This window comes from Pyrgilauda ruficollis, unplaced genomic scaffold (genome assembly GCF_017590135.1).
Source record: "Pyrgilauda ruficollis isolate IOZ18807 unplaced genomic scaffold, ASM1759013v1 scaffold57, whole genome shotgun sequence".
Lineage (NCBI taxonomy): Eukaryota > Metazoa > Chordata > Aves > Passeriformes > Passeridae > Pyrgilauda > Pyrgilauda ruficollis.
The window spans coordinates 481233-501157 of record NW_024527377.1 but is presented as its reverse complement, the minus strand read 5'-3'; the positions used below and the strand labels follow the sequence as shown (position 1 = coordinate 501157).

The 19925-nt window shown below is 43.1% G+C and overlaps 1 protein-coding gene across 1 annotated transcript in view; it reads right to left on the bottom strand.

Annotated features, from left to right (window-relative positions):
• The window catches only part of FNIP1 (folliculin interacting protein 1), a 64635-nt gene that overhangs the window by 16077 nt on the left and 28633 nt on the right, over positions 1-19925 (bottom strand). The window contains exons 3-11 of the mRNA XM_041481808.1: positions 12657-12798; positions 8331-8431; positions 8005-8079; positions 7436-7527; positions 4913-4996; positions 3874-3945; positions 2896-3031; positions 2161-2362; positions 1697-1782 (exon numbers count right to left, since the gene is read on the bottom strand). Of these exons, the coding sequence (XP_041337742.1) occupies positions 1697-1782; positions 2161-2362; positions 2896-3031; positions 3874-3945; positions 4913-4996; positions 7436-7527; positions 8005-8079; positions 8331-8431; positions 12657-12798 (990 nt within the window). The remainder of the gene's footprint in view (positions 1-1696; positions 1783-2160; positions 2363-2895; positions 3032-3873; positions 3946-4912; positions 4997-7435; positions 7528-8004; positions 8080-8330; positions 8432-12656; positions 12799-19925) is intronic.

Here is a 19925-nt window from a genome sequence, read left to right as displayed (position 1 = left end):
ACCCTTTAAAAAACCCCAGCAAAACCCAAAAATTGCCAAAGGCTGCTGCCCCAGGAAATTAATTTCCATGAAATTAAACTGGATTTAATTAACTTCATTACACTATTAAAGAGCAATATTTATATCACCATGGAAACCTCTGCATAGAACTGGTGGTTACATGCTCCCAGTGCTGGTTATGCAATGGCCATGTCACGGGAATGATCCCAGCTCCTGGTGTGCAGTGAGTGCCAACCTGCCTGTGTCTGCTGGGACAGTGCTTTCTTCCTCAGCCTGACCACAGCAGCTTCCTCACCCCATCCCAGCACTGCTGAGTGTCCCTCCAAAGGAAAAGCCAGCACAGGGGATTTGGCCTGTGTTTTCAGGGTTTTTTTCCTGCTTTTGACTTGGGATAGGTGCCCCTCCCCAGCCCTCTGGAACTGTTTAACTTGGAAGGACAAAGGAGAACGGGCAAAGTCCGCTGAGTATATCTTGAGGGGGAATGTTTTGGGGGGAAGGTTTGGAAAACAGCTGGGGAGCTGGTGTTAACAGAGGGTGGGAAGGCACAGAAAAGGCTCAGGGAGAGACCTGGGAGGAGAGACAGGGCAGAGCTGTGGGAGTGGAGGAATCATTGTGGCTGCTCCGAGTTGCTGAACTTGTCTCAGAGCCCTGGGCTGGATCAGCGGCTCCCAGCAGTCATGAGCTCCCTCTGCTCCCTCTCTTGGCACAGCTTATCCATCCACCTCTCACCACAGGCCCACGTGCTCCCTCTCTTCTGCCTTCTGTCCCTACAGGACATATCCTCTGCCCTTCCTTGTGACTGCCTGCAGGTGAGCTTCTAAAAAAATTTAAAATACACTGTGCCTTCGTCCTGCAGCACCACCTAATCCATGGCATTCAGGTAAGAAGTGGAATTGTGGAAAAGTAAGTGAGCCCTCAGGATCCTTCTCTGTTCAGTAAAATACATCCTGATGTCAGAAATTTCTTTTTATAACATCAGAGAGCTGTCTTCAATAATGTCTCTAAAAAGTAGCTCTAAAAAGTAGTGGTTGTAAAAGGAAGCACCCTGCCACTCCCATCTGAGAGGAGATGAATCACTCCAAACAGAAGGATTTCATCTTAACTCCCTCCCCATGACTTCAACTACAGAAAGAAAATACAGCTAAATGCCAGGGATGTGCTTATCTGTGTTACTTTGTATAATATCTGTTGGACAGAGAATCTCTGCAGGTACCAATAGCCAAGGATTACAGCACGGCATTTGACTGTGGGTAAAGACAGCTCTCCCTCTTTCTAGCTGTTTTTCTGAAACACCTTTGGAGCACAGCTTAGAGAGAGGTGAGCTTTGCTCACACATCAGGACAATACACACTAGAGGAGGATTTCCCTAACAGGGCTTTGCAAGGCTTTCCCCCCTCTCAACAGGCCACAAAAGACCATTTAAGAGGTCACTGGGAGCTTCCTTATCACCTAAAACATAGGAAACTTTGAACATCTGGGTCCTGTTCACACAGGACTGATGGACACACACACTTGGAAAAATCCAAAACCTCAGACACATTAGGATGGCTTGGTATCACCAGTCCTTTGCTGTACTAACTTTTGCAGATGACTTTAGACATTTTAAGTTACTTATCCCGCACTAAGAAGATCCTTCTAAAACAGCTCAAGTGCTTTTGAAGAAAGAAACAGAAAAGACAGGAGACATATGGCTGACCTGAACTCATTTAGGGCATCCACAATTCTGTTATATGCCAAACTCCGCTGGCTGGCATCAGCTGATCTCCGGCTCATTTTCATGGCCTTGAAAACAATCATTAAACAGATAAGTAACACAGAGCTACAGAAGCACAGAAAATGGAAAACCAAGTCATGTGTTTGACTTTATCTTTTGTTCAACTGGTCATGCAAATAATTTTTTTAAGCGATAAAGTGACGGTCCAAGTGCCAACTTTCCCATCTGAGGGAAGACAGGTGAGGCACATTTGCAGCTTCTGCCTCTTTTGTGCTTTTCACCATTCCAGGCACAAAAGAGGTCAAAGTTTTAACTGCAGTGATGCAATTCCCACACCCAACATCAAGTTGATCCCACTTTTGTAACTAGCAATAGGAGTTAGAAATTAATCTGACAAGGCTGGGAGAACATACACAAGTGCAAGAAGCCAAAGCAACTATGTTTACCTGTTCTATTGCACTCTTCAGTTTGTTCATGTGACTCTCAAAAAGAGGGAAGTGTGAAAAAAAGAACTCATTAAATTTGTTGTTTTCATCTTCATCTCTTGAGAGTGAAAAAATAACCCCAATTGCTATTTTTTTCTTCCTAACAATTCCTGGGTTTGGACCAGAGCTGTCATCTGACAAGTTGAAGCTTTCATCCATGGACCTTTGGAGCAGGAACAAAAGGGAAAGTTAATGCAATCCACTGCTTAAAGTTGTACCTTGGTTTCCTGTGTGATTCAGTTCTTGAACATTTAACTTCAACAAATGCCTTTTGCTTGAATGTGTTGCCAAATCATCATCTTTGATAACAACCCCTTTGTGATTTTTTACAAACATCTATTAATTGATTCTGCAATCACAAAACTCTGGAACCAGATACAAAGTGTTTATAGGATCAGAACATGGTATTCTAGTTCTCTCCCATTCCTGCCAAGAATTTGTGTTTTGAGTACGATTTTAGGGCTTCTCATCCTCAAAACTATAGCCTACAGATTTACAAGTTGCTGAAGGCTTTCCAGTTAGTGAAAAAACAATGAACGCCACGAGGAACACAAAGACTAAAAAAGATCAGCCTGACTTCCACCTCTGTAAATACCCCGGTGAGAGCATCGGCAAGAGCAGATGTACTTATGCAAGAGCAGAATCAGGCTGACAGTGGTGTATGGGCAGCAGGCAGCACTTCCACCAACAGCTCACCATCGAGGGAAGACGCCGTTCTCCAGGCTGGTGGTCTGGCTGCGGCGCCAGCGCCGCTGGTAGCTGCTGGCACAGCTCTTGTTGAACGAGGAGCCCGGGGATGGAAACGGAGTGATGAGCAGACTGCTAAGAGATGCTGCAAGAACAAGAGGAATAAAAACCTCTCCAGAAAAAAAGAGCATTTGGAATACAACACCAGCAACTAGACCAAGTATCTCAAGATATACTGGTGTTGCTTCTCAAGTGCCTTGTCTTTTGCTTATCTATGTTTCTAATATAAAAATAACCAGTTTATAATGACATTAACAAGCCATACAAGCATGACAAGGGTGGGACAGTCCTGCTGATTTACATAATAGATAATGCACAGAATGCACCTTGCTCAGCAACCTGAGTATCAGGAAATAAATTCCTCGTGGAAAGGAGTAATGTTGATCACATCCTTTAACAGCCTTTACAATCCTAGCCCAAGTGTCCAACATCCTGAATTTGGAGGGAGGAAAGGGGTGCTGTTGAGGCCAATCAGTGTTTTAACATTACCATCATAGGAACACAGAATCACAGAATTATTTGGGTTGGAAGGGATCTGAAAGCTCATCTGATTCCATCCCCTGCCATGGGCAGGGACACCTTTCACCACACCAGGTTGCTCCAAGCCCCATCCAACCTGGCCTCCTGGATTTGGAAAGGAGCTGACGGCAATTATTGTTTAGAAATGCTGCAAGTTCATTTTAATATTTAATCTGCCTTGCTTATTTGCAGCTTGTTTAAAAAAAGACACTGCTGTCAGGTTACTGTGAGGTGCCCAACACACACCCTCAACACCTGCACCATCTGGACCTGTACAGAGAGGTGTCATTAATGTCACAGAGCAAACCAGAACAATCCCATTTCAGCACTACTCCATGATGTGCAGAGATCCCATGACAAATTAATATTTTTGGAGTTTACAGGGTTAACACATGGAACTGCCATTACCAGATCTTGCTATACCGCTGTCTCTATCCTCATTCTGCTCCCTCCCAGGCATATCCATAGGGTTGCTGTGAACTGTAAAACAAGGAATACCAATTAGCAGGAGAATGTATAGTTCTTTTCTTGTTTGCAGATCTCCATGTAATTAATGAAACAAAAACATGCTCATTAATTCAGATCAACAGCACTGCACAAGGCCATCACCAAGAAAGGCTGCTTAGCTGAACAAACCAAAACACTTACCTGAGAAGCCTTTATGTGTTTTTCTCAAGTCCATACACCTATTTTAGAGCAAACTAAAACGAGTACTTTGTTTCTTTCCACAGATAATTTTCAATAAAATTTGATCGTACCAAGAGGATGCTGGTCACATTTGTAGTACTCAGTGTATAGGCAAAAACCCACCAAAACTCAAAATAAACACAACTTCATTCCTACACCAGCTTTCTCAGGTATTATATATGTATTTTTAAAGGAATTGATACTTTTAAGTTGTGAGCAGTGTATTGGTTGTTCAACTAAGCTGTAAGCTGTCCAGATTCACAGTCTGCGTATAGACAAGATCTAACGTACTGACAAGGCTCAACAGTCTTTAAATGTGATATATTTTACAAATATGTGTGTGAAATAAAGCTACTCAGCCATGGAAATAAGATCCACTAAAGGAAAGAAATGTCCATTTTGAATTAATCTAATTTAGCTCTAATTTTTACAATTTGGTTGAAACCAATCCAGATCAAAATAGCTTGACATCATTGTGAAATATTATCCCCATAAATATTAATTCCATATTTAAATTTTTAAGTTTCCAAAACAAAACAACACAGACAATCCCAAAGAGGACAATTAAATGCCTGCTTTCCTCTGGGGATTTAAGGAATGTGTCCAGAAAGGTAAGGGAGCAAACACCACTGTCCATTTTCTTTTTTTTTTTTTTTTTAATAAATATGAGATCTTATTTGCAGGGCTAAACTACAAATCCACACAGTTTGTCACCCCAGCTAGACTAGCCCCACAGCACAGCACACAGCACACAGCAAACCTGCAAAGAAAGAGGCGCTCCGGATGAGGCGGAGCGGACCTTGCTCTGAGAATGCCCGCCTGGGGCTGCAAAGCTGGGAAAGACCTACATGGCAAAACGTAAAATACACATCAGAGAATGAGGTTAGTAAAGCAGAACAGTCCATAGGGAGGGGGCCAGGGCAGGGAAAGGTTTGAGCCAACATAAGTGCAGAGTAACACAGGCAGGAGAACAGCTCTGAGGCTTTACCAGAACGCTGATGTGAGGATGAGTCTCACAGCTGGGCTATACAGTATTTATAGATTAAAATAATAGACCCAGCTTTCTACTGTCTCCCATACAAGGATGGGAGGATCTCAAAGGGGCTTTTTTTTTTTTAAATTTTAAGGTTGAAAAATGATTAATTTATGCAGGCTCAAAGCCTGATTTGACCACAAACAGGAGATTCATCACAGAGTATAATGTTTGTTTTAACATCCACACTGGTGGGGTGCCTGGGAACACTGCTTCTGAAGAGAAGGAGGAAGGGGGAGAAAGAAGGCAGGAATTCATCTTAGTAGAAACAACAGAAAATTATAGGCTGAAGTAGTTCTGAGAATAGTCAGTACATAAGTTGAGTGAAATGATCCCATAGAAAATAAATGTTAGCAGTCTCAGTAGTTAATTTTAAAATATTGGATTATACATATACCAGGGAAACAGTGTATTTACTGTACACAGAGCCACAAAAAACACATAAGTATTTTTAAAGAGTTAATTGCCAGTCCCTCTCCTGTATTTGAACCCAGTGCTCACTCAAAGTTTTCTGATTATATAAAACACAAAGGTTGCACCTCAAAGCTCCCTTCCATTCTCTTAGGCCTCCAGTCATTAAAGGGAACACATGACCAGGTCTGCTTTGTTTTTTTTTTAACCAGCACATCTGAAAAAAAGCACCTTGTAAATAGTTCCCAGCCAAAACACATAGCCCCTCCTCCTGTCACAGGTGAGGCAGGAGCAGTCTGTGCTGCTGAGCACAGTCGTTAGAAATGCTGCAGTTACAGATTAACTCCTCTCCCTGCTTTACCTAGGGTTCCCTCTGTGCTCAAATGGGAACTGTAAACAAAACACTTGTTGAAAACTTGTGCAGCTCAATCACAAAGAAAACTTCAGGATCCTCTTCTTGCTGGCAACCTTGTGCCTCTTGCCACACACCCTTGCCCAGAGGTGCCCATACCTCCTGCTTGGTTCTTGGGGCAGTCACCTCACAGCTGGACACAGGTGAACAGCTGGCACTGGCTACACCTGAATCACTCCATGCCTAAGAGCTGCATTATCTGAACTGGAACTTGCAGTTTAGATCACTCTAATGCTACAGCAAATTTCTGCCAGGCACAAGCCACAGCAAACCCTAACAGTAAATGAAGGTGATCTCCTGTCTCTTAAATCAGGCACCACATTCACTGCAAAAATCACAACTGAAGCCTGAAAGGACTGTGGAAAATGAATTTGTAGGTTGTAAGGTTCTTACAACCTTAACTGGTTTCCCTTACAAATGGACTACTGCAAATTATTTTAATGACGTACACAGCTCATGAGCTTGAAAAGCATTTAAGCCCATGCTTGGACACAGTCTTAGCAAAGTCAATGTGAAGGAAAGCAGTAAACATCTCTAAGATCAAGAACCATATCAGAGTCAGAAACCCATTTAAGAGTATCACAGTCATCAAATACACTCCTTACTTCCAATCCTATAAAAGCATATTTTACATACAGCAATATCCTGCAAAGCAATTGTGAAATTAAGCCCCTTATTCCACCTACAACAGACATTTCCTTGGAAAGTCAACAATCAAAATGAACAGAAAGGGGGGAGAGAGCCATGGAACAGGCTGCTACACTGGACAACCAAGCGCTGAAGTCCAGTCCTATCAGCTCAACTGCTCCCAAGAGGAAAAGCCAAGACCTTTGTTATCTAATGTTCACAGAGCCTCCACCCACAGCTCTTCCAGGGAAGCCGAGAACTGAGGACACCAGATGGTTTCTCAAGACTGCTTAGCTGCCATGGTCAGCCAGAGGAGAGAACACAAAGATATTCTGTCTAATCTGATCCAAAGCTGCAGCGCAGCTGGGCAAGGTTAACTGAGACTCGCACAGGACACGCGGCTACAGCGCTCAGGTGGGCAGAGTACAGAGCAGAACGAGAATTATTAACGAAAATACAACCAGGGAACTGAGCCAGGCAGAGTCACTCCTGCCTGATCAGAGATATGCTCTTCAGGAATTTCTAAAGAATGTTATTTTCCAACATTTTCTGTATTTGAACTTAAGTATATATAAATATTTCTGTTATGTACTTTATATACACATATGCAGCTGTGTATGCTGAATGACTGCTAATTCCCTGAACAGTCCAAGTTATTCTCCTCCAAGCTCCATCAGCATTAATTTTCTGTTACGTCTTCAGCTTTTTTAAAATTTGATTCTATTTAAAGGATTTGCATGTTCTAGAATCTATGATTACTCAATTAAAGATATCAGCAAATAAAATCTGTGTGCAATTACCTATATTCCCAAGAAGTCCATTCATAATTGTACTGTGGTCAGGCTTTAATGTATTGCTGTCTTGATTAATGAACTCAAGACTGTCCTGCAACCTATAACAAACATAAAACATACAACAAACCAGTGATTTGCATTTCAGTAGAATGGAGAGATAGTTCATTATAGCCAAAATGGAACAGACAAGGTAAGAACACTGGCTTCTACTAGAAAAAGCTTTCATAGCCTAAGCCACATCTTCAGGTGAATCATTTAATAACAGAAAACAAATATTTTTGTAACATATTTTTGTATTTTTTTTCATCTTGGACTGAATCCCCAAGGTTGTAGGTAGGTACTTTTGTACCTTACAATATTGAGGTTCACCACATCAGCATGGAAGGAATGGTTCATTCATTCCCTTAGAGCCAGCTGAGGTGAAGAAAACCATGAGGGAAAGGCGAGGACACCACTGACAGGATGTAGCAAGGAGTTCTTTTTTTAGAGAAAGAATCTGGAGGGTCCAAAGAAAGTCCTGCATCCTTATTTGTGTTCTGCTTCTGTGCAATAGCTACAAAGCGCAGGGCACTCACGTGTTCAGGCTGCCGTAGATGCTGCTTCCCGTGCGAGCTGTGAACACCTTGCTGAGCATGAGCTGGGGAGGGGAGCTGGGGACAAGGAGGGAAGATGTCAGTCAGAAACAGTGCCAAGACAGGCTCTGCCTCCCGTTTCACAGCCCTCCAGATTTTATTGACCTTAACACGACATAACAGCCTTTTATTTCAAAAATGACATCAGACTGACTTTAAAGCAAACACAGAAATGCATTTTACTCTACACTTGTGCCATTCAATTCACTGTTTATCAGCACTAAGGAGTGAGTCTTCTGAAAACACCTGCAGCAAACAGTTAATCTTACCGGATCTGATGAATTTTCAATGTGGAGCCCTTGTAGCTCATGGCCACAGAGCCAAACATCATCTCTCCAAGCATGTTGGCATCTGAGGAGCACCGAGAACCCTGCAAAAATTCAAACCCACCAACATTTGGGTTTAAGCATTTTAGAGACATGCTTCTACTAAGGCAACACACAAGAGAGAAAATCTTCCTTATTTAAAAGATAAATATGTAAAATATCTTGCTGGAACACTGTTGAACATGCAAATTTGAACAGTTTAATCAAGATAATACCAACAGAGAAAGTGATCTTCACACTGGCTGTGAGCTCAACCACTAAAATCATGCAACAAACCAAACCCACCTAGGTGAGAGGAAGCAGATCCAATGACACTGAGCCAGGGGACTGAACTTTTAAGAATGTGTTAACACACCTCACTGAATTAAGCCTAAACCTTGTTCCTGCTTGACAAGAAGAATCAGCAGTTCATTGGAGATGTTAGACTTTGCAATGGAACCAAATTGGACCAATGTTTACTTGACAAAGACTGATTCATAACTTATCCATGGATGATATTTTATATGGGATGAATCTCTCCCTGGTGCTTCTGTGATGGCACCAGAAAAGAGCTGCAGCATCATGATGCCAGGCTAAAGTGGTGCAATTCCTGCTTCTCTGGGGGCAGGAGCTTGCTGTAAGACACACAGGCTAAATACCAAGGAGCAAAGTCACTATGCTGCATCACTGGCTAGGGCAAATTCTGCAAACAAAACCCTAAAATTAAAAAATTACTCAGGGCAATCAACTGGAGACAACTGCTCTGCAGACAGACTTCTCATTTGTCATTTTCAATGACTGTGATTACTGCCCCTTTGTCCAGGGCTGTTTCACCTCCAGGTCAGCAGAGTGTAAGTGCTGGGTCTCCACTTGTGCCTTGCCCTGAATAATTTAAAATGTGGTGATCACTCACTAACAGAGCTCAGCCAGCTCTCAGGTGAGGAGGTTTGGCACTGTGCAAAAGAGCAACATGTTTCAGTCAAAGTGTGTGGTAGCATGTAAATTACTCCATTCCCTGGAGTAATCCTTCTAAAAGACCCCTTAAACCCCTCACAGAAACAGCCCTGCTGGAAGATGCTCAGTGCCTCTCCATATTCCTCATGCAAGCTCTGAACAACCAGCACCCTGAGTAACCATGTATTCTACACAGGACTGAAATACAGAATGACGGAATGGTTTGGGTTGGAAGGGACCTGGGAGCTCATCCAGTTCCACCCCCTGCCATGGGCAGGGACACCTTCCACTAGCCCAGGCTGCTCCAAGCCCTGTCCAGCCTGCCCTTGAACATTGCCAGGGGCAGGGCAGCCACAGCTTCTCTGGGCAACCTGTGCCAGTGTCAGACAGTGAGCCTGGAGCACAACCAAGGACAGGGTGCCCCCACCACAGACCCCTACTGGGAGCAAGAACAGCCGTGAACATCCCACTCAGTGTTCCTGCTCACACCAGCCCACAGAACAAGGGCAGGAACAAGGAAATGCTCATCAGCCAAAAGGCAGCACACAACATTTCTCAATTTTTAGTTCTTTTCAATCGCTCTCAGTTAAGCTGATGATACTTTTAACAGCCATACTTTTAACCTCTGAAATCTATCCCTGCAAGGGGAGAGGGGATGACTGAAAGCAGAAACCACAACTGTAAAAATGAGGGTACAACTCCAAGCTTTCTAGGTGTTCAATGACAGGGCAAAAGCTGATCATTAGCTGGGCCTCAGTGAAATTTCCATCTCTGCCTCCCAGGCCATCCCACTGCTCAGGTGCACTGTAGGCAGTACTGGAAAAACTAGAATTTAAAACCAGTCAGTATGAACCAGCAGCTCCAAGGAAATCTCAGCATAGATGTTAATGACTACAGGAAATAACAGGTTTGCCAGCATCACAAAATCCTGTCTTAAGAATACTGCAAATTACTACAGCCTCACTCTATGATTGTTTTTAAATCTGTTGCAGATCTCCAAATGAAGGACACAATTCTGATTAAATGTCAAGCCCTTGATGGTGGGTTTTGATTTCAACTTTCTGCTGTTGTGAAAATATCATTCTAAAGCTCAGTAAAAATACTTTATCTTAAAGTATTGATTTTCTTTGTCAAACAGACAACTTAAAGTGAAAATCAGCTGCTTTCAAATTTAATTATAGGGGTCTCCCTTTCCTCTGAAAGACAGGCAAGCCCCACTGAAGGGAAAGAGTGTGATAAGATGAGCCCATGGCCGGTTCAGTCTGGCATTCCCTCTACAATTAATAACAGTAATTTTACCATGCATAACCAAAGACACATATTTCATGCATTTAGCATGGAAACACTGTTACAGCTCAACTCTTTGGGCCTCTAATGCTGCAAAATACAGGTCGCTCAAGACCAAAGCAGAGTACAACCAACTGGGGAAGGGGGTTAAATACTCAAACTCAAACAAAAAGTAGCCAAGCAGCATCTGTCAAAAAGGGCACAACCTGGAGCACTGACAGCCTGGACACAAACCAACTCCTCAGGTCACAGTTTAGAGCTCCCATAAAAACTGATCATAAAATACCCACAAGTGTTTGTGATTGCACATTAGCATATTAGAGGTGGTAACATTTGCATGATTTGGAAATTACATTTCTGAACATATTTACAGTTTTTAATACTCCCTTTACTGTACTTATTGTCCTGTCAATAACTAAGTGTATCTGTAAATTAAAAAGCCAATAAGGAAATAAGTGTTAAATATGGGACATTATTACAAATATGGAAGCCTGGAACAAATCGTCTGTATTTCACCTTGCAATTAAAGTTGTTCATATACAATCAAAGTGTAGTTAAACAAGAAAACATAAAGCAGTATTTTAAAAATCCCACAGTATTATATTATTTGAACTTCCATTTTATAGCCTTACAAAAAACAAACAAGAGAACTTATAAATACTGCAAATCCTCTAAGTAACCTTTGAGGTTACAGACACAGCAGTTAGAACATAGGAAATGCCAGGCTGAGTGAAGTCTGGACAAACTTACTCTCGCTCCTCTGCATACCCAATACGAAATTTTATTGAACATTGAAGAATTCTTGTATTTTTGTCTCCCTGCTCACGTGCTGGGGAAGCCTGGAAGGAGTCTGATGAATGCAGTAGACAGTTCACAATAAATATGCTGTGGAAGACCAACTTCAGCTGAAACTATGTAGCACAGTCACACAGCCACTGAGATTTCAATTCAACTCAGTAACATTTTGAGTGAGTGACACACATGAGGAAATGGGAACTTCAAAAGGAAAACTTTCCACAGCTATAAAATACACCCTCTCATGCCAAACACTAGAATTTATTTTCTTTAGCAACATTGAGCATTGTTTGCATAGAGCCTGCTCTGGAGGAGAGCCAGTTTCTGGGTAGTGGGGGGCATGGTTTTTCTTGGGCACACAGTGCACAAAGGAGGTTGCTTTGTGCTGGAAGGGAGCTGCTGACAGAAACGTCTCTTCCTTTCATAACCGCAGTTAAATGCCCTGCCAGGAAGGGAGGAACGGAAAACAGATCTTCAGCCACCTTACCCAAGCTGTGGAAAAGAGTGTGATGAGACAGAGAAAACAAGAATACACAGCTTGCCAAATATAGCAGGAGTTAACGTGACAGTAGGAAAGTCAGCACTGGAAGCTTCTTCGTTTCTATCTATGGGAGATTAAGACATCAGTAGTATTGTACTCCAGAGCAGGTTGTGGAGATAGCAGCTTCCCTCAAACACACAATTACTTCATTACAAAGAGTGAAAAGGGCTTAGTTCTATTTTAGGGTGGCTTAATATAAAACACTTGTGATCTGTGGAAGGAGAGATGACAAAAATATATCCGTGTCAGATGACTCTAGCTACTCTCATGGCCAAAATCTCTTATATAAAATGGAACTCAAGTGCACCGAATCCCTTAAAAAGCTGTTACACAGACCATCCCTACAGACAATGTGCGTCTCTGTTATTTCCCTGGCATTTGACAATGAAATAGACTACTTCATCTACACCAAGATATTTGTGCCTAGTCTGATCACACCAAATGAGTGTTATCATCTGCATCACAAAATGGAACAAATGCCCTGGAGAAATCGCTGCCATTCAAGACATCCCAAGAGAACCAGCTGGTTGGTTTTAGACTTGATAACACCCAAAGCTACAGTGTTAAACACTCCTGAGTCATACCCCGTATCTTGGTTCTGACTGAAAACTGCTCTCCACTGCCAGCCTCTCATTTCAAGTATTTAAAACAGTTGTGCCTCACCTGCTGTTAGCATTTGACATGAGTTACAGAGAAAAAAAAAACAGACTCACCTGGTATTTTGGGCATTGCTCTTTTGGATCAGAGAATGAGGAGGATGAATTGATTGAACTATCCAAGGAAGAAGAGCTGTCTCCTCCAGGCTTTAGTTGGCAGCATTTCCCAAAAACTCTCACTTGAGCATCACTGCAGAGTCAGCTAAATAAAGACAACACATGTGACACATGTGACTAAGACCCATGAGCTGAAATCACTGTTAGTGTCATTGTCTTTACCTGTTTAAGTAAGATATTTAACAGCTGAAAGGCTCATGCCCCAGGAAACAGGTAATAGAACACATAATCATATCTCTTGCAGCCTGGCGGTCCAAAGAAAAGCTGAGCACTTTTATTTCCAGTTAGCCAGAAGCCAACAGGTCACTACAACTCCATCTTCCTAAGCAGACTTTTCTAGACCCAAGAGAGAGAGGATGGCACCAAAACATTTAAAGGAAAGATGGCAATGTCCACCTTAGTCCCTGCACCTGCCAGAGTGGAGATGCCACAGTAGTGTAAGCAGCACACAGGAAGGAGCAGCTCACCATTAATTATCAAGCAAGAATAACACAGAATTCAGAAGATTCATGTTACAAGGGCAAGTGGAGAGTAAAGATCCTGTTTTTCACAGATCTCTCCCTAGCTGTGTCTAAGCCCCTTAGTCTTTCTCAAGAGTGGCACAGAGGTGACACATTCCTTATGTTTTCTGTATGAGGGAATTGTGAGGCTGAAAATGGACAACACTGAAAAACACAATGCTACAGAGAAGGCAGAAAAGATCTGCAAAATTATGGAGAATCAATTGAAAAGGTAAATTCTGATAGAGATTCAAACAGAAAGCAGAGCAGAGCAGAGAGTTTAGAGGGCCCAGATGGAGCTGGAACTGATGTACAGGATGGGCAGGATCTGAGTCCACTCTACACAGAGAATTATTAATCACTGGCATGGGAGATGCTTCACTGTGTTTCATTCACTATTTAAAAGCATTTGTGAGTTCCATTGAGAATCCCAGCATCCCGAGCAGAATCAGCACCCACCAAGTTAATGCAGTTTACACAGCACTGGCATTGCCAACCCTCTTCACCTAAAGATCTCAATGTATTTTTCACACACTCGTTACACTTCAGCACACCCCCGTAAGGTTGGCATTATTTACATCTGCTGGTAGGCAGCACTAGGAGACATAAATAGTCTACACTGCTCAAAATTCCACACTAACTCTGCCCTAAGACTTCCTTAATTACCATTTCCTACACAATCACCAAACCAGTAAGAGCAAGCTGGAAGCAAACCCTGCTGAAAGCAAGGTTTAAGGGACAGATGGGAACACAGAAGTGCTGTTATATGTCACAGCTTCATCTCTGAACTCACAGCTCCCTGCCACAAGCTTCCCCTTCATCCAAAAACATGGCCATGTCTCAACTTCTAAGAAAAAGGCATAAAGAAAAGTGTGAAATAGCCAAGGCACACATTAGTAACTCCACGACTGCTCAACAATCAGCAATAGCTGTTTGAAAATATGACTGGCATTACTGCTGTGGTGGGATGGGAGTCCCATGCCTCTGTCCTAAAGTGTCCAGGTTACTTTTTTAGGGACAGGTGACTTAAATTTGGCCCTAACTGTGGGTGAGGTTCAGCAAAGCAGCTGAAAACGGCCAGGATTATAAAGCCCCACGTGGCAGCCTCCACTGCTGCTCCCTCAGAGAGCTGCTGCCACAGAAAGCCTCAAGGAAAAATGTGCAGAGAAATTAGTAACTCCGTGGCAGAGGGGAGGGAAGTGTTCACTTTCCCCAGCCCTGTCAGCTTTCCTGACACACAGCAGTGTCCTCTCCTTTCCACACAGTGGAGAGCTCGTTGAAATTCTGCAATATGTAGATTTGCTAATGGCTGCTGAGGATCTGTGGCTTGAGCACAGTGCACAATGGCTGGAACATGTGAACGATCATCATATGACTTCAGTAGGAGCTTGTGAACTAGAATTGCATTTTATCTCTGACACAAACAACAATGTCCTAGGCTAGGCAAGCATCATGTGATAAAACCACATACAATCCACAGGGTTACAGCAGCTTTTGCAGGCAAACCACATTTCAGCTTGCATTTTCCATCAGATGTTGAAAGTTCCTTCTAAAATGTTACAATTATAACTAAACTTCCTTGAGACTGTAGAAATGCATCTACTGACTTTTCAAGAGAAAATAAAATCCTGTGCATTAAAAAGAATAGGCTGAGTTTGCAAATCAATTACTTTTACATAATTTCTTCTCATTATCACTGCATTTTTCTGCACAGCAGCTTTTTCCCAGATCCACTGGGTGGTCGGATAACTTGCAGTAATAGTTGCCTAATTTAAATAGCAAACCAGGAAAATGGCTGTTTGGTCTTTGCAGTGGAGTTTAATGAACCAAAACTCCTGCAAGGAGTCTTTAAATGAGGTCAGAATCTTTCAGCTCCCACTTTTCAGAACCTTGTGAACAGTAAATCCCTCCTAAAATGCAGATCACTGATGAATTTTGGTGTTTGCTCTTTCACAAATTTAGCATGTGTTTAAGATGAACTCCTTGGACAATGAGATCAAGTACTTGCAGTGACTCTCTCCTCTGCAATTTCTGACTTCAAATGTCAATGAAATTTTAGATGCTACAAATCTCAAGACATTATCCATCAAAGGAGTGGGATTACTTGCATTCCCACATAATATTCCAAAGATATTCAAGCCAGGCTTCCAAAAATAAAAAAGTAACCTCATTATTTAAGAACTGTACAAGGCAATGTTTCAAAGCTGTGAATTTTCTTCCCAATTAGACACAGTTGCATCAAATCCACTCCCTGGGCAGGGTGGTGCTGAGCGCTCTGAAATGCCCATTTTTGCTGGAGAGCAGAACATCTGCTGGAAGGATGCCGTGGGCAGCTCTGCTCCTGGCTGCCACCCTGCTCTCCCTGCTGGGGTCTGTTCCCTCCCTGCCAGCTCACTGCAGATACCACCCAGCTCCAAAGACTTCTGGCAGTCCCAGTTCTGACATTAGAGGTCATCGCTTGCTGAAAGTCTTGGAGACCTATCAGGTAGTTCTGAAGAAAACTTAAAGTAAAATGTCTTTATAGGGTACAAGGTACAAAGTCATTTTCTTCCTCAGTTCCTCTTCTGGAGTCTCTTTTCTCCACATCTGTCAGCAAAGACTTTTATCTCTTTGACACAAACTCTATTCTCCTCAGCAAGTGGGAAAAACATGCCCAGTGCTGTGAATAGGAAGAGGAATTTCTGCTGGGCAGGTTTTGCTTTGGGGATAACAAGAAAGTTGAAAGGAGTCTGGTGTGTTGAACTAAATCACAGTCTGTGTAGGTGTGTTAGGGCTGTGAGTGAGTGACAGAAGGGAAAAGAAATGTCATCATATGCTTTACTCTTTTTTACCTCTCTGCAACAGCAGGTGCTCAAATACCACTGCGATGGCAGTGATAGAGAAATCTCCATTTCCAAGCAAAGTTGCTACTCTTCAAGAGCTCTGTTCCTCACTTTCAAAACAGGCTTTCCAGAATAAAAAATATTTCAAAACAGGCAAATAACTCTTTTGCTGTATTAATGAGTAGGTCTGTATGTGCAATGAAATGTATGCATCCACCTAACACATGGGAGTAACCTGAATAGGCACTCATTTCTCCCTTTCAAGTGCTCGTGTAAAAATCCAGATATATTTCTTAAAATGCAGCTGCCAAGTGCTGCAATTTTCCTTTATTTCTAGAGCTGTCGAGTTCCTCTGTTACTCAGAGGTGAGTGAAAGAAGTCAGGACAACCCCATGCTCCCTTACTCCACTAGTATTTTTCCATGTCTGTTTAGAGAGAATAAGCTGAGCTAAGAAGGTGGGACTTGATCTCTGTGCTTACAGCTTTATCCATCTGCTCTGCTCTGCTCACTGGAAACCTGTCCTGAGAGCCAGACAGAGTCCAGAGTCTCCATTTCACACAACTCACCTAAAAGCAAAAGGCTCACTATCCAATTACTAATCCCTCAAAGCAATTTGCTGTTCAACATTTATCCAGTGCTGAAGTCTATCAGAACACGTGGCTAATCCCGGCTTGGTTCAAGCAGCATGCCATTTCTCTACTTTGGGATAAATATGACATTCAGAGTAAAAGAAATTGCTGCTGAAGGAGATCAAGTATCATATGACCTTTCAGTGAAATTATTCAAAGATAAAGACAACTAGTGGAAGAGGTGAACTTTCCGTTCTCCAAATTGAACTTCACTAATGCACCTCTACATCTCAAATTCTGTACCCCAGGTCTCTCATTTCTTCAGAAAACCAAAACAAATGCTATTTCTGAAAACCTTCTTCAGCCTCTGGGTCCTGGCAACAAGTCACTGCCCTTCTCTGACTCTTTGTCTTTCCCGCTTTCCTACCACATGCCCAAACTCTAGATCTCTGCTCAGCACAGTGCAGTTTGGTCCTTCCTTTTTTTCCTCCCTTCTTTTTCTCATGGTCTCTTGACACCCCCCCGCCCCACCTTCCTCCCTGTACTGCAAACCTTCCTGTAGGCTGATCTTCAAACTCAGGAAATCTTTTAGCTCTCACACGTCCCATCAGCACCTCTGTATAGCCAGATCCCCAGAGTTAACCACCACCTTATCATAAATCCCCACCGGACAAAACAGAAAGGAAAATGAGCATTAAAATGAGAGAGTTAATCCCTGTTTCACTTTGCTTGCTCCAAGGGAAGCCATGATCCAAGGTTCCCCTTTTCAGCTTCTTCTTTACTTCACTCCCTACTCCTCCCTCGTGGCACCATTCCTGTGGCATTCTTATCCCAATCCATTACCAGCCCTTGGAGGCAAACTCCTCATACTTCAGCTGGCCTTTGCACACTGGCAGTTATGGGGACATAATTCCTGCACCACACAGTAAAACACAAGCCAGCCTTAGCATGAGCTGAGTATGGATGCAGTGTCAAGGTTGGGAAGCCAACCAAGCACAGGGAAAGGCAGAGGTGAGGCTGACAGCCTGGCACTGGCTGGGCCACCTGGCTGCTGCACCTTAAGCAAGAGAAGGAGCTGCTTGTTGTGCTGATTTGAAATTCAAAGGAGGCCTGGTGTCACAGATTTTTTTGTTCACACACAGCTCCTGGCTTGGGAACTCCCTATAGCCCAGGGCACAGGGAGGAGAGCGGGGCTGATGGCACCTGGGAGCAGAGAGCAGGAGAGGAGGTGTCAGAGCAAAAGGAGCAGAGGAGCACGGAACAGAGTCTAACAGCAGAAACCAGTCATAGGTTGTAACATTATCACCTGCACATCAAGTAACACAATCTCATTAGAAATGAGATACTCACTGCTAAGAGGAATGAAAAAAATAACTCTCTAGAGGAAACAGTGGTGCAAACCCACAAGCTTGCCCATAGAAGTTCTTTGATGCCCAAAAATCCAAGGGATGTGGATGCTTGGGTGGGGACAGAGGCTGTTCAGTAAAGCCTCTTCTCATACCACACGCTGCCCTGGTGCATTCAGTGTGCAAATGGCTGTTCTGATGCATTTGCTCATGACCTAGTGCCACAGGGCTGGAAGGGGCAGCAGCCACTCTCTTTCTGGGATACCCTGGCAGAACTCACACACACAATTTTCTGGAGCTCGAGAGACAGCAGCCTTTCCCCTCTGCTTCCAGAGCCCAGCTGATCAATAGCCCATCCCCTGGAAAGCTGGGGAAGGACCTTTCCTGCTTAGCACCAAAAAAGGTATAGGACTCACAAAGGGGATCTCTCTGCCTCCCACATGCGAAGTGCCCACAGCTGCCTGAGGCAGATCTGCGCCTGGCACAGCCTTGGGCCAACATTCCCGGTGTGGGGAATAGCAGCCAGCCCTCCTCGTCACCAGGCTGCTGCTCAGCTTCCCCAGCCACGTTTAACTCTAGCAAGGCTGGGGAAATCATCACTTCTCTGGAGCAATTAGAATATTGTAGTGGCCACGCTGCAAACTCTTGACTGCCTTCAGTGTCCTGCTGTGCAAAACCCTCCCCAAATTCTTCTCTACTTAATATTTACCTTTACTGAAGACATGAAGAGGCTGATTGAATATCCAATGAAAACAAAAGGTCCTTATTTGTGTTATAGCCACATTTCCCTCACGGGTAAGATGAACCTAGTAATGCTTTACAAATGAGAGCCCAGCTTGGTGTGAGCACAAACTCAGCAGTTTTCACTGATCAAAAATCCAGAGCTTACTGTTTTACTTCTTGAAACATCTGTGTCTGCAAAGATTTTCTCTGATGCTCCTTAAATTTTATGACCACACTCTCCCTTACAGAATTCAAATGACTGAGCCGTGTTCAACCTTGGCCCACCACACACAGCTTTAAATATATGTAGGGATTATACATATAAAACAGACTAAAATACATCTCACCTTGCAGGCATACAACTCTTAAATTATAATTGCTTTCATCTCTGATAAACAACAGAAAATGGGAACTGAAGAGCACAGCACCATAAAGCAAAGTGAAATCCTCTTGATTCTCTGTGTTAGACTGCTTTGACTTGAACCAGAACACTCTAGCCACTGCCAGGCACTCTTCCAAATGTCTTCCCAGTGTTATTTGTAGATCCAGAGGTCTAAATCACATTAGGAAATGGGGGATGAGGGGGAAGAGATGCAGAAAGCCTTGCACAAAAAGTGGGGTGCTGAACAGATACCCTTTCAGAACAGAGAGTGCCCAGCCCACACATGGCTGGCTGCAAAAGGGCAAGAGTGCCTTGGAATGTGCTTAGAGCCAAGATCTGGCTTTGTATAGGCAGGGTGTGTCTTTGCTAATGAAAATCATGATAAAGAGTGAAAGAAAGGAACAATGCAATTCCTTGAAAACGGCCAGTACATCCTGCTCACTGCACAAACCCACACTGAGCTCACATCAAGCCCAGCCTCTCTTGCATGTTTTTACCTGCAAACTTTTGTTGTATGAGAAAAGTTTTGCCTGACATGACATTATCTGAATGCTGAAAGCAGGTACATGGCAAGCAAATATTTCAATATGTCGTCCTTCAAAGAATCCTAATACCATGAAAAACAAATGTATCAAGTTCCTAGAGATGACTTCTGGGTATTTGAAATGCCCTGGAAAGACTTTTTCTCCACTAGTCTCATGTGGAGATGGGGACTACAGCTGTTTCCCATCCTCTTAGCAAAGAAAAAGGGAAGATTAATATGGAACCATATCAGCTCCATTATCAGCCATTTATCCTGTTGCTGTTGAGATGCCACAGTCAATGAGCTTTCTGAAGTAACTCTAAACAGTGAAGTTTGCAAGTTC